The following is a 14,351-nucleotide window of genomic DNA, read 5'->3' as shown; positions in this document are numbered from 1 at the left end:
CCATCCTGCTCCGCTTCCTCCCGTTCGCGCCGTTCACCGCACAGGCGGAATATCAAGGCAGGGCAGATAACCTTGTGGGACACCACTTGAAGGGAATGGATGAAGCGTTGTCTTCGAAAGCACTGAAACGACCGATGGCGGGAAACGAGGGGGAAGAAGTGTGGCAGAGCCAGAGGGAATCGTCGAGATCATCTTTTCGCACCCTGTGGAATTGAATCGGATTTGGGCCTTAGAGGCTATCGACGATGGTGACCATGAACATAGTTCGCCGATGTTGTCCCACGCTAAAGTAATTCTGTCTTTTTTTTTAAATTTATGCAGCAAATTAGGGTGGGTGTAGTGTAGCGGTTGGAGGTTCTGCTTCCTGCACGATCGATCCTAGGTTCGAATTCGCCCTAGTGCTCAACCAAGCCTTACATCCCTCCGGGGTCGATAAATTGGTACCATACTTGTCTGTGAGGATAAAAACACCGACTTGACGCATCGGGTAGCCACCGCGAGTCGTTGTACAGGTCAGTCACGCGTTCGTAAAACTGAAACGATTCTGAATTGAAGTGAACGTGGAGGCGCATCCCAAGCGGATTGATTAACGCCAGAAACTTAATCTTTTTATCCTTTATGGTATCCCCAATATAACATAATATAACAATTCATGTTCGTTAGAGGTGGCCTGAAAAGCGCCGCCGTTTCAAGGGAAAGACAGGAGTGAAGAAGACGTTGGCGAAAAGGGAGTTGGAGGAGGGGGAGACTTCAGAACTGCCGAAATCAAACTGCACCTGAAGTGCCGAAATTGTTCCTAGACACGAAACTCTCATTCTCAACTGTCAAATGAGAATTAAAGGCATCACCCCACGAATCGGATTTCAGGTGGAGTATCCGTACACCGGATCGTAGATTATGGAGAGAGAGGTGATCCCATCCATTTGTTCCTAATTGCCGTAAAAACGGCCCGGAAGATACGGCTTCGGGCGTTCCTTTCTATTCTATTTTCTACGAGGAGTTCGATTGGAGCGCGCCAGTCCTGTGCACGCGCCGCATCTCCCGGGCCGTTTTTTACGGCAATTAGGAAGAAATGTACAGAATCACCCCCCTCTCCATAATCTCCTATGCCGTATACGAATACTTCACCAAAATCCGTACCACCTCAGATTCGTGGGGTGATGCCTTTGAGGAAAAGCCGTCTCCCAGTCCATTTTTGGTTCTTTTTTTTCGCTGAAGGTACTACACGACATAACTCAGTTAGTCAGTTTCATTAAACCGGTCTGGAGAGTTTGATGACGTGAAAGCATTATCAGTTCCAGCACTATCTTCCACTTTTCTCTTAGTAGTTCTAGCCTACAAGTCACGAATGCTCGAAGATTAATGCTGAGGAAAAGACAACTCTCAACTTATTTCACAACGTGAAACTCTTCGATTGTCAAAAAGAGCTGAAGCTCGATGGTGTTGCGTAAACGGCTGCGATCGAAGCGGGGCGGTGGTGTGTCGCGGCTGCAATCGAGAGGGACCATCGCTGGCTTTGTTCGGACAGCTGCGATAAGCGACGCTAGCAAGTCCCCTCCCGATCCCAACCGCTATGTCCCCACCGGCGCCGCTTTGATCGCGAGCGCTTACGTAACTGCACGGCGCTCCATGTCGTTTCGACAAGGCTATATAATCGGGTGGCATATTTTCCAACCATCCACCAGACCGTGCGGCTCATCAAGAGAATTCTGGTCAGTAAGCAGTGAAGCAACTAAGAACCACTGCAAGTCGACCTCTTATCCTAAGTAAGATCTTTGGTTGCTTTCTGCGCGAAATCGCAATCCAACTGACCTACATCGGCCATCAAAATAAATGGCAATGAAATCATACAGAAGGCTCAAGGGTCAAGCATGAACTTAACCGAAAAAACCTTTCTTAAAGGGACCAGATGACAACTTTTAGATTCCGTCACAACCTCAACTGACTAAGTAGGTCGCAGGCAAAAGGTAGACGCCATCAAGTTTTTTGTGTTCTGAGGCTAGAGGCGACACGGTGGGACCAGATCAAACCAAAGCTAAATCGGTATCCCCTAACAAAGCAGAGGAACGCCAGGCACAACTACCTAAATATCTCATGAATCTTGCTGGTCGCCACCTCCACCGCTGGTATCACCGGGTGTAGTGGTGTTGGTCGTCCAACAAGTTGGACCATGACAACGAAAAAGAAAATGTCTTAAATTTCTAACTGTTCGTTTTAGAACTAAGAAGAATGAATGTGGGTGCACTTCACAACTTTTAAAATGAAACAGGCACATGGATGCGAATTCTTAAGTTTATTCCCATCAATTTACAGACATGATAGTTGGAAAGGCAATATTAGCAATAATTAGATCTACTTTCCAACGGCGTACGAGTTTCCAACTGGTGGAGAAGCGAGTGGAGGAGCGGCGTATGACGGAGCCGGAACTGGTGGAGGAGCAACTGGAGGAGAGTAAGCTGGTGGTGGAGGTGGTGGAGCAGCGTATCCACCGCCGCCTCCGCATCCGCCACCAACTGGTGGAGCAGCAGCTGCACATGGTGGTGGTGGTGGTGGTGGTGGAGGTGGTGGAGGTGCTCCGCATCCGCATGGTGGCGGTGGTGGAGGAGCACTGAAATTCGCGTCGTATTCTTTTCAAAACATTGATGCAGATGGATGAATAATGAGGCAAAGAGATAAAATATTACCATCCACATCCTCCTCCTCCTCCTCCTCCGGAGTTACCGAAGAAGATTGCTTCAGACAAAGCAATGGCGGAAAATGCAATCACTGCGTATTTGAACATTCTGAAAAAAGGAACTGTGTGAAAAGTAGTTCAGAACGGATGTGCAACTGCACAGTGTAAACCGCTCAGGTAGCTACAGTACAGTTAGAGTGGAATGAGCTTAGCTTCGAACGATCGAAGGATGTGCCATGTAGAAAATCCAGCAACTATTTATAGTTGTTCTTCCTCCTAATAGCCAGTTTCCGATGGTATCGTAAGCTATGCCGCGAACTGATTACGTATCGTTGTATGGACTGAATTTACGCGAAAATGCGGCTACCACAGCTATATTCTCCCGAGGAAAGTGTAGAAAACCAAATTTAATAATTAACCACCATTTTCGTCAAGTACTTTGAGAGAACAGCGGATGTTCCTACCGTAGAGAGTCTGTCTCTCAAAAGATTGAGTCGAAATACTAACTTTTTGAAGAGCCGCTAGGAGTGTTTCATTTTTTCGAGTCAGAAGCACTTAGGCTGGGATTCAGTATAAAAAACACGGGATAATTCGAATGATTTGGTTCGAAATCAACAAGTGGTTTATTGAAAACTACTTTTATGAGAAAATGTTGACCTACCACATTTTTATTCGGCAGCAGTGGCATCAGTTTTTCATGCAAAGAGTGTCCACAACTAACCAGTACACATGCACAATCCTTCATAGCTAGCGAGCGTTGATCAATCCATGAAAATCCCCTTAGGTTCCTGAAAAGACAGTACTTACAAGTCCTCTAAATAAAAAAGCGAATATCAGCTTTGTTCCGGTTGCCAGCATTCAGTCCATTCATTCACTCACTCATTCATTTATTGCAAATGAACAACTGTAGTCCTCAGCATGCAATTTTCGGAAATTTTTGCCCGAGCACACAGAAACAATATACTTATCCATTTAGATGGCCCGTCTTCAGTGATGTACAGGTCCCATATCTCTTCCAATCGTTAATTTTCCTCGCAATCGTCATTTAAAATGTGCGCTAGTTGAGTGCATAAAATATCCTTGGGCATAGAAAATCCCGAAAAAGGAGAAAAATTTATTTTTGGCTCCTTTTGAAGATTTTCTTCGAACTGGGCATTTCCAGGAATTTTGCAAAACCGTGCACGATCACTGTCGTTCTATGACAGAAAAAAGAGTGAACAAACCAAACACAGATTTAAAGTAATACACCACCTACTCACAGTGAAAGTCTTCGTTGGAGGGTTTGATAACGAAATCTGTAAGATTCCTATAGCATTCGTCTTTATTTTCATCGCTATCTTGTTATTTTTTGAATTCTTTATGCCTCTGCACTTCTCATTCACAAGCCAGCGGTTTTGAAGCGTTTACGCGTACTGCTGTGTTTCTGAATATATATATATATATATCTTCGGAAAAAGATTGTTTCCTGTTGTCTAAGGCCTGTAGGTGAACGGACGAGAGTGTGTGGTGTATGTGGAAGATTTTCCAGAAGTGTTGATCTACAGCGTCTACAGCACACTGTACAAATTGTATTATGTATTCTGAAACTTAGCTAAATTGAACAACCGAAACTATTTTCCTATCAAAATATCAACATCAATGGCTTAGCCGGATTTTTTCTTGGAGAGAAAAGTGAGAAAAACCTACCAACATAGGGAGCTAGCCTCAAACCTAATCTAGAAGTGGATCGTTGGAGGTATTTGTGGAGACCAGCTTTTAATGCACCTGAAATATCAATTGACGAGAAAGCTCCGGAAATCATTTTGCTAGAAATATGGATTCTTCGGAAGAGATTAAAGCGGAATCATTCGAAATTTAGCATACTTCAAAGAAATCTGCAAGGACGCACTGCAGAGGATCATACCAAGTGGCACGTGATCTTCAGGAAGTGAATATGGCCACTGTAGCCAAAAATGTCATCTGTTGGTAACTGGAAAGTGGGATCTTTTCGAGTAAATTAGTTAGATTTGAACGATGTCAATTGTAACTCCTGACACCAAAGAACAAATAATTCGAATAAACAAATTTATTTAGATTTTGAAAGCATGAACATCTCGAATTCAACACTATTTTTGAATTGTAAACGGGTAAATAGTCTGAATTTCGTCCTCTGAAGACCTAACCGAATGAACGGTTGGAGTATCCGAGTATTCAATCGAATATATATGACTCGGTCACAACAGTGGTGACAAGTTGTACTTCTACGAGCATTATTTAGAAATTAGTGCATATATCGCGAAAAAAACCTTCCTAGTCATTAAATGTGATATTTTGAAATTAACAGTAACGCAGTGCTCTCGAAACCTCACAACAGCTGGAAAACAATAGAACTCTTCAGCTTATATCACTGAAGATTGTGAACGCTCGAAAGAAAATCCACAAGAAAACAAATCGAAGAAAATTACCGCCTTGCATGTTTATTTCTTTGCTATGGATGCTTTCTATTTATTTATTTATTTATTTGTTTATTCACATACACGAATGGTGCACCAGAAAAAAGGAAAAAGGAACAAACTTTACCTCTGTCAGAAAATTTTCAATAATTATCCATTTTTATCCCAATGATCTTGTTGTACGTCCACCCGAGTTCAATTTCTGGTTCTTTTTTTTTTCTCCTCGAGAAACTCTTTATTCCTGTTATAGTTTTCTTCCTATTCCTATTCTACCGTTTCTTCACGCTTCAAAAGTTACTGTTGCAATGGGCCATGATTTTTCATGAACACAGTGTTTACGGACCATATGAATCCAGCAATATGCAGAAACAATAACGATAACAATGCATTTCTTTTTCTGAATTTTCCAGTGTGGTGGTACAAAATCTGCGTCATTTGCTCAGATACGCACGTGAGGGGAACTAGCCGCTGCCGAAACAAAGGGACGAGAATGTGTCCGCCGTATTCGAGTGTTCGAGATAGTTTGGATAACCGATCTACGCACAAAAAACTCGATGCGTTCTTAGCTTTATAAACACAAACGTTCTCGAGACCAAATCACTCAATCTCCTGCATTTCCACCAAGTATGCATATATCCTTTTAATCTCCTTACTTCTTTGTCTGATGCGAATTTTTTTTAGCATGTTCAAGCTCGCTTTCGTCACGTTTGCCGTATTCACTGTGTCTGAAGCAATTTTCTTCGGATCTTCCGGCGGTGGCGGCGGATGCGGATGGTCTGTAGATTGGTCTAGCAAATCTCACAGGAAATAGTTTTAATTTACGTCCGATTTCAGCGCTCCTCCTCCACCACCACCATGTGGATGCGGTGCACCTCCTCCACCACCTCCACCACCACCCCCACCACCATGTGCAGCTGCTGCTCCACCGATCGGTGGTGGATGCGGCGGGGGTGGCTATGCTGCTCCACCACCTCCACCTCCCGCTTACTCTCCTCCAATTGCTCCTCCACCAGTTCCTGCTCCGTACGCAGGTCCTCCCCTTGCTTCTCCACCAGTTGGCAACTCATACGCCGTTGGAAAATAATTTAGATACCGTGTTACTTTTCTGTATATTATGTCACCCTAGATGTCCTAGATAGCATATATATTGAGGAAATAAATATAGGAATTCAGGCAAATGTTGTTCGTTTCAAATGTTTGTTACTGGTAAACAAGGGAAATCTGGCGAAATAATAAACACCCAAAGAAAAACATGAGCATACTTTGAAATTCCTGAATTCTGCTTCGATCGATGCATTCGGTTATGAGGAAGAAACCGAAATCTTTCAGAGAAAGTTAAAAGAAGAGTTTCCTCGGCTCCAGCATAATCTATGGTTGAGCAAACATTGATCGCTTTTCTGAACACTAGACATTGCGACATGTTGCTTTTGTTCTAATTAACTTTTCCTCGTTATTCTTGGGAAACCTGGAGGAACTCTGTGGAAGAAAATCGTTTGCTTTCTAGCAAAGCTCAGCTTCACATCTAAGCTTTTGTAAGTTCGCTGCATTGGGGAAAAGCGTTGGTTGAAAAAAATCCGCGGACCAGGATGTGTGGGGCGCCAAGGGATGGCAGGATTCCAGGCGAAATAAGGCGATAGCAGTGGAGTGACAGCTTTTTGGCACTTTTCTTTGGCGCCGGATGTTGTGTAATCGACAGAACCGAAGCATTCATATGTTAAGCTTTTAAATATAATCTAGTGGACGCTTGGACGCACTCCAAGTGTCTTTTCTCGTTAGCCGTTTCTCGCCAAATGTTGATTATTTCATTATGGGAGACAGAAAAAATTTATACAGTGTGGATGTTGTCCAATGCAGATGACTGAGATCTATATCTCTACCGCAGAAACAACTCGCATACAATTTCAAATTTTCGTACGGGAAAAATGCGGACCAACACTTTTCTCCAGTGCTAATATTTGAAACGTGCTCCCTGTAATAAACGCTTTGTTGAATCAGAATATATCTACATCTTTGTACGTGCCTTTAATTTTTTGTATATTATTCGTTATTTTTTTTATTTCATTATTTTTTTGTTGTTGCTTCCGAGTGACGTACGGCGATCACCGCCACAGCACCTACAGTAGACATAAAACGAGGTGAAGCCCGGTGTAATTGCGTATGTTTCGGCTGCGCTCGAAATGGAGTTACTGAGGATCCGCACTCATCTCTACAATTTGATTGGATGTAGCGAAGGTCCCACCACGAGTGCAACCATTTACGCAATTGCACAACAACTCAGATCGTCGTTTGTGTCAGAATGCATATCAGTGAATGATCAGTATCAATGATACACTAGCATCGAAATGACCACTATTAATTTTCTCGGTTTATAAAAAAAATCCGAGGTCATACACCCATCGAACGTGCACCGTAAACACAAAAAAGTGTAGTTGGAAAATTGGTTGGCGAATCAAAAGAGAGCGTAAACGTGACGTGACGTCGACTGTGACAGCGTCCCTTGGATTAAAGTAAATTTCTTTCCCTCTATCGACATGAATTCTGTAAAAAAAACACTAAATTGTGATACGGAGTTTCATTCTCCACGTGAGAATTAGAAAAATAAATATAATACGAGTAGAAATAAGAAACAAGATATAAAAATGTCAAGCTAAGAAGAACAAAAAAACGTATGAACTATGTTTGTAGGTGGAAATGTAAGCATCAAACTTGCAAGATGTAGGGAACGACTCCAAGCAAATGGGAAGTAGGTTCCAAGAAAAAAGAGTGAAACCTTTGAATGATTAGGTTTTCTGGATTTGTTCGACATCGTGATACTGTACACGTATATGCTGGCTGACAGGTGCTCAATCAAGTGCACCTTATTTTTATACCTGTACTCACGGAATTCTCGTGTGACTTTGAGTTTTATAATTTTCCAGCGTTCACATTTATCTCATTGTGCTGCTATGCTGAATTTTTCAGTTTTACTTTTTTTCAAATCACAACCAATCGTCCTGTTCTTTCTTTTTTTTCTTGTCATTTTGTCATAGTAGAACTCCATTGCGAAGATGATTAATTAAGATTAGTATTCAAAAACAGAAAAATATGAGAATCTCAGACTTCAGGGTAACCTAATGCTAAGGGGAAATAATCGAAATATTTTTCCGAAATTTCAAAGATAGTGCTGACCCCCGAGATTGAAATGTGAAAAAATGTTGGGCATGCAATCGGCCGTGGCGAATGCACTAATTTATCGAATTCAATCACGATAACCAACATCAAAAACAGGACGTTTAGTGGAACGGAATTTCGCTTTTGTGTGAGAGTCGCAAAAGTGCAGGGTTTCCGGCAAACATCTAAGTGCACACACTTTTATACATATATGGTTCACACCCAGTAAATGCGAAAAGGATAAGTTGTGATCAGTGCATGAAATGACAAGCTGGACGGGCACTCACTGTTGTGTGTGTTAAAAAGGAGGGAAAAAGTTGAAAACCTCTTCAAAACGTGTGCAACTATGCATACTGCTAGCATTTTTTAATCTAATAAACCTTTCTTCCCAATACAGCAAAATTATTTCTTTATCTGAACCAGAACCATTTTTAGTGAATTTGATCACATTCGAATATAGTCTGTGTCAATTTTTTACACTAGTAGCTGGAACCTGGAAAAAATAAAATAAGAATGGTGCAAATTTTATGTAGCGGACCACATTCGTTGCTTACAAAAGTCGTTGGTAATAAATGTTGCTGGTATACATATGTAGTTAGGTGAAAACCAAATGAAGCACGATGCAGCTGCGTAAGCAGTTGCTTTAACAGTTTAGGATAATTCAACGGTCCAAACGAGCGAGGAAAAGGAGCAAATATAGTTGTCGCGTCAGGATGATCGCACGTCTGGATGATCGCGCTACTCGACTACCATCAGCGCTCGACACAAATGGTAGACGTATAGTCGGGTCAAAACGACATGAAGCACGGTGCACAAGCGGCTGCGTTCGTTGCGGTGCAGTGGAGTTAGCGACTGGAATCGAAGTGGGAGCATCGCGAACTATAACGAGAAATAGTGTCAGCAAGGATTCCCCCCAATCCTTACCGCTGCGCACCATCACATCGCTTCGTGCGCAGTCGCTTACGCAACTGCACCGACCATCATGTCATTTTTATCTGACTATAATTATAAGCAATGATGTGGATACTGTGTCCGTATTCCTTTCATTTCAGTTCTGTGCTTATCTTTGGAATAATTCAAGAATTTTGGTGGTTTGACTTCGAAGAGACAGCAGTTATGATACGTCTGCAAAAATGATTGATTTTGATGATTGCTGATTTTGGTTCCAGAAATTTCTTTCTACTTATTACATCAAAGATATGAGAAGGAGGAACATTATTTGAACGAATTCAAGGCGAATTGCAGGGCTCTAGCTTGGAAGGAGAGATTCATATTTTTGAGCCTCGATTTCTTTCAGAACAGGAGAGAAGTGTTCTTATCTGCTACAGATACATTTATTCCTTGGATAATGCTCTAAGCTGTAATGTTATCGCATACGCGGTTACATAACATCTATATATGGTGTAATACATACAGTCTCAGTGCTGTGCCTCGAGTAAATGTTTTTTTAAAATTACCTCGAAAAAAAAAAAACTGGAACGTTACCGTCAGAGTATGATATTTGATGAGGCGCTCGTCTCTTTCAGGCCATTAGTACAGCCTTCGAACGCTCTCCAGAACAAGTTAGAATGTTTCCGGACTGGAATGATTGCCGACCACACTAACGCATGGATTTTTCTTCTCCGAAGACCAGATTTTTCTATTTTTTCAAAGTGCAGAACGAAAAACGCCATAAACAAGTGCAAGCGTCTTCCAGTAGTGCTCATTAGTCTGGTCAGGCGATAAGACCGCAAAAAAAACGCACGTACACGCAACGAGCGCAAACATCGTTGAACGAGTTCTCACGAGAGATTGCGTAGATGGCTGCTTCGTTACATTTGTGCTGTGGTCCAGTTCGCTGCTTTTTGCGAATTCTTTCTCCGTAAGAAGTCGTTTCACTATCCAGCGTTTTTCTTCTCACTACGTTCGCATCACATCAAAATTTTACATTTCAAGTGAAATGTCATCAGCGTTCTCGTTATAATAAATGGAAAATCAGATCCAAAAATTTCTAATTTCTCAATTATTTTGTAAAATGGATATTGTTATACGGACAGAGCAGACAGCTATTTTATCTACGAAAGAAAACACTCGACATAATCCAATAAATCTACTTGTCTGAAAGAAAGAGGTACAGTAACACAACAGAAATGAGCGATTATTTTTATTTTTTGACAACAGAAATGAGCGATTATTTTTATTTTTTGACATATTCAACGTTTGTTTCGATAGATTCCTTAAAATACATAATCGCTTGTAATTAACCTCGGGCTAACCAGACGTCGATTTCGAAAATGATAAAAAGCGACCAGATGGAGTTAATTAAGGGCTATGAGGTGAATTATTTCATTGTTGAGAACGACTGCGTTCCTTTGTCGCCTTTCGGGTGTCCTAGGGCTAATCGCACAGCAAATCTACTCTCAGCGACAATTGATTCATAACTAATTGTATTGGATCACCCCATGTCCGATTTTTTTGCAGCGCATAACATGAGTACTATAGGGACCCACAGAAAAAAGAAATCAAAATCTAAAACAAATCTGAAAAATCTACGAGAAAAAGTGCATTGAAAGTCTATAAGAAGGATGGAAAAGGATAGGATGATTGCATAAGTTTGTGCCGAATCTTCATAGATGGCATTAAAATGTACTGCTTGGTTGAACTCCGGCATTTTTGTTCACTTTTTTGCATGCATTGAGTTTTGTACCGCATCATCGCCAAGTAGCGTTCAAATAAGTCGATTTGTATTTCAGACAATTTTTTACACGTCTGTCAGAATTTTTTGATACTGTGGTTTATCTGGATCATGTTCCTGCTAGTTAAAAAGTGGTTTGGTAGATTTCGAATTAGAGATTTCACCTTGAAAGTCCAATCCCCGTTTTGGACGAACTTCTGACATTGATTACGATATTGTGAGTGTCGTAATGGAAGAAAACCCTAGGATTATTGAACTGAGGAGATTGCCGAGAGGTTTACAGTTGTAAGAAGCAATGGAGACTGCATTCTTGCCTTGGATCGGACACAAACTTATGCAATCATCTAAGAGAAAACGGAAGAGAGTACCAATTAGCTTCCAAGGGGAATTGTTTACCTTTATTTGGAAAATAAGGGAGGTGTAAACAGATCGCCTCTTCTATGGCGAGAGTCAATGGAACTGGCGGTGAAGTCGCAAACATGTAGCCACAGAACACAAAAGCACAGGAACCAGACCAGTTCATACCTGCTCGTACACGTTCGCGCATGCAGCACGCGTTCCAGCGAGTCTGAACGTGATATTAGAAAAAATTTCCTTTGAAAAAATTGAAACTCGCATCAAAACTTAAATCGTCCATCCGTCCAGCTTCCCGATGTTTACGTTGCTCCGCCGATTTTTTCCGATCATCTTACACCTCGTGCTGTAATTTAAGAAAGATAGGAGCGGATTGTAAAAGTCTATCATTGCTTATATCTGCTGAAGGTGAACTGGAGTTTCAAGTTTATCTGACAACTCCAAAGCGGCTTTCAAATATGAAAAAAAAAAATCATCTGAGACGCAACTGGTCACGTGACTTCAAGAAGAACGAATTAAAAACTGATAATTTGATTGACAATGATAATTACACATAATTTGATTTTTGCTGCGGGTGACGAAAGATATTGTTCGCTGTATATCTGCAAACCATATACAAAGAAAATGTGTAAGTTTTTTTCCAAAACTAGTCTCATTAAGTTTCACTGATTTTGGTGCATTCAACAGCAGAGTAATCTTAACACTTCATCAAAAGGTACAAATTTTAAAATCTTTCGAAAAAAAAAAAAAGAAATAATCAATGCTCTGTGTTGTTTTGCACTTGCACAGCACAGTAAGTTCAACCATCTTCCAGAAATCTTTGAAAATTGACTCCTTGTAAAGAAATTTCCCAATACTGCTCCCGGTTTCAAAGGGGTAAATTTAAGATTTGATCTAAATTATTTACTCAGCGAAAATCCTATTTCTTTACATAGATAAGTAGGGGATTTCGTCTTCAAATCGTCATTAGACGCCTGACACTTGTTCAGGGTTCTGAAATATGCACCGTTATCCTCTAAATATGTATGTGTGTGCCTTCCACAATGCAGTGGAGGGAGACACATTTTCTAGCGTGCCGGAAGTTAAGGAATTCACTTCTGAGGTGTTAGTTAGCTTAGTAGTTAATTAGTATCTGGCAGTAATGGTGAGTTCAGTCTTGCGTTGCGCTCCGTACGCTGCTCTCCAATTCGGTCAATGGGAAATATTATTATGTCATTAGGAAGTATTCTTTAACCCACTGACGATAGTGGGGCTTAACGGTTAGCCGCACACTTCCCTACGGTTATTTTTCATGATTTTCCAGTTTTTAAAGGTTATTTTTGTACTTAACTGGTTTATTATCTTTGAATAACATCACACACTACATGGGGCTACAAAAACGCTTCTATCTTATGGAAGGAAGTAGCAGATTCAAGCGTTATATTGCAAATCACTCTTTTTGTGCATTTTTTAAAGAAATATTCAAAGCAAAAATGGCTTTTTTATTCACTGAAAGTAAACCGTTAAACTTTTTGAATTCAGTTTTTGAATTCATTAAATAATTTTGTGGTAAAATTTCGGATCCTTTGCTTTGCTCTGCTTACTCGTTTCATCGACAAATACTAGAACCATTTCCTTATTCAAACATAGCTAGTAAAAGTAGAGTGGTTTGTGACAGCTACGTGATTGATCATGTTGACCAAAATGTTGGGAAAATTTCCATACATCGCGAGTTTCTGCGTCACTCGACCATTCGTCTGCTCACTCTCACTACCTGACACCAGCAGTGTCTCGCTACTTCTCAAATCAGAACCCTCCGCAGGCATCACTGACGCATCATTGAAGATATAGTAATTTTTTTGTAGTTTCCATGATACCTTGATCGGATTCAACGAGTAGTCTTTTAAAACTATTCTCCAAATCGTCTGACTCAGATTCGCGTATCTTTGATAGCTAAAACCCAATTAACTTTATGTGAGCAGGATGAATGAGAATGAAAAAGTCTTATAACAACGCGATTAGCAGCAATTACAAGTTAAAGTATGTAAAAAATGCAAAAATTTGTACACAGGAAACAGTGGTAACCGTGGAAGAACGCGGATCGACGTTCAGCCGCAGTTGCAAGGTGTCCTAAAACGCGCCTGCCTCACGTACCACACACGCAAAAACGTGCACTGTCGTCAATGGCTTGAACATAAAATCCTTGAAAAAATAAGCTCCCAATTAAACTTTCACCTTTTTTTTATTCCTTAGACATCCATTATTTCTTGCTTTTTTTCTTCTCAACAATTCAGTGCTTAAAATGACTTAATAGGAATATATATAATATAAATAAGAAAGTTACTCTTTACTATATTCCTCGCCCACCTTTTTCTCCTTTTTCTCGCTGCTTTTTTTGAAACAAAAAAACACTGCGGCGCACAGGTCAGGCTGGATAAGATCGCTGCAACAGTTCTGCCATGCATTGCTCGATCACTTCCGATGTCGGTGTTACTCCAGAAGTCCAACTGAGCGAAATCCGGAAGATACCCAGTTGCTTGAACGGAACAAGAACTTTAAATAATTTATGAGAATCGCTGAAAAGAACAAAGTCACAAATAACAACATCTTCATACCACATTTTGATTGTGACGGGAGAGTCGGTTGTTTGAGTTGCATTACGGAAATCATCAAGTCACTTGGAATGTTTTCACTCCATCCCAGACCACAGAAAAAGAGATATCAACCAGTGAAATTGGATAATTCCGCATGCAATAAACTAAAAGTGATATGGGTCTTGGGTGATTTTTACAGAATTTTCTCTGTCTGAAGGTTTAAAACGAGACTATATATACCATATACAAATAAACTAGAATTAGATAGACTAGGCACTATCGAAAAGCTCGGTCGTTAAAACTGTATCCCCTGAACTAGGATTGTGTACCGGTGAAAACCAAACGACGTTGATGACATTGATGGACGTCCACTTATTAGATCCATGGATCAGCTGTTTCTTGCTCTTGGTGAATGTGGCTCAGGAGAACTACGAAGCTCAACCCTCTCTTGAAAGATTTCAGCAATCGTGATCTACATTGCAACAAGATCTACA

The 14,351-nt window shown here is 40.8% G+C and overlaps 4 protein-coding genes across 6 annotated transcripts; 1 reads left to right on the top strand and 3 right to left on the bottom strand.

Annotated features, from left to right (window-relative positions):
• Window positions 1-2,352: 2,352 nt before the first annotated feature.
• RB195_013829 (uncharacterized protein) lies at window positions 2,353-2,782 on the bottom strand (the record flags this gene model as incomplete). The annotated part of the gene is made up of 2 exons (XM_013449128.1): window positions 2,353-2,608; window positions 2,685-2,782. 2 exons carry the CDS (start codon window positions 2,780-2,782, stop codon window positions 2,353-2,355), a joined length of 354 nt encoding a protein of 117 aa, XP_013304582.1.
• A 185-nt stretch (window positions 2,783-2,967) lies between these two features.
• RB195_013828 (uncharacterized protein) lies at window positions 2,968-6,190 on the top strand (the record flags this gene model as incomplete). Of its 2 annotated transcripts, XM_064203823.1 has the most annotated exons (3): window positions 2,968-2,975; window positions 4,568-4,639; window positions 5,941-6,190. In XM_064203823.1, the coding sequence occupies 3 exons, from the start codon at window positions 2,968-2,970 to the stop codon at window positions 6,188-6,190; spliced, it is 330 nt and encodes a 109-aa protein (XP_064059704.1). The 2 variants fall into 2 exon arrangements, with proteins under 2 accessions (XP_064059704.1, XP_013294184.1); XM_013438730.1 differs by lacking the exons at window positions 2,968-2,975; window positions 4,568-4,639 and adding an exon at window positions 5,789-5,880.
• Window positions 6,191-7,555: 1,365 nt separating this feature from the next.
• On the bottom strand, window positions 7,556-11,477 carry RB195_013827 (uncharacterized protein; the record flags this gene model as incomplete). 2 transcript variants are annotated; one of them, XM_064203821.1, is made up of 2 exons in its annotated part: window positions 7,556-7,644; window positions 11,327-11,477. In XM_064203821.1, 2 exons carry the CDS (start codon window positions 11,475-11,477, stop codon window positions 7,556-7,558), a joined length of 240 nt encoding a protein of 79 aa, XP_064059702.1. The 2 variants fall into 2 exon arrangements, with proteins under 2 accessions (XP_064059702.1, XP_064059703.1); XM_064203822.1 differs by having other exon boundaries at window positions 11,327-11,453.
• A 77-nt stretch (window positions 11,478-11,554) lies between these two features.
• Window positions 11,555-13,921, bottom strand: RB195_013826 (uncharacterized protein; the record flags this gene model as incomplete). Its single annotated transcript, XM_064203820.1, has 3 exons — window positions 11,555-11,630; window positions 13,631-13,799; window positions 13,879-13,921. The coding sequence occupies 3 exons, from the start codon at window positions 13,919-13,921 to the stop codon at window positions 11,555-11,557; spliced, it is 288 nt and encodes a 95-aa protein (XP_064059701.1).
• Between the last annotated feature and the right edge of the window lie 430 nt (window positions 13,922-14,351).

Source organism: Necator americanus, chromosome V, assembly GCF_031761385.1.
Source record: "Necator americanus strain Aroian chromosome V, whole genome shotgun sequence".
Taxonomy (NCBI): Eukaryota; Metazoa; Nematoda; class Chromadorea; order Rhabditida; family Ancylostomatidae; genus Necator; species Necator americanus.
The sequence above is the reverse complement of the archived record's forward strand: the minus strand, read 5'-3'. Positions and strand labels throughout refer to the sequence as shown.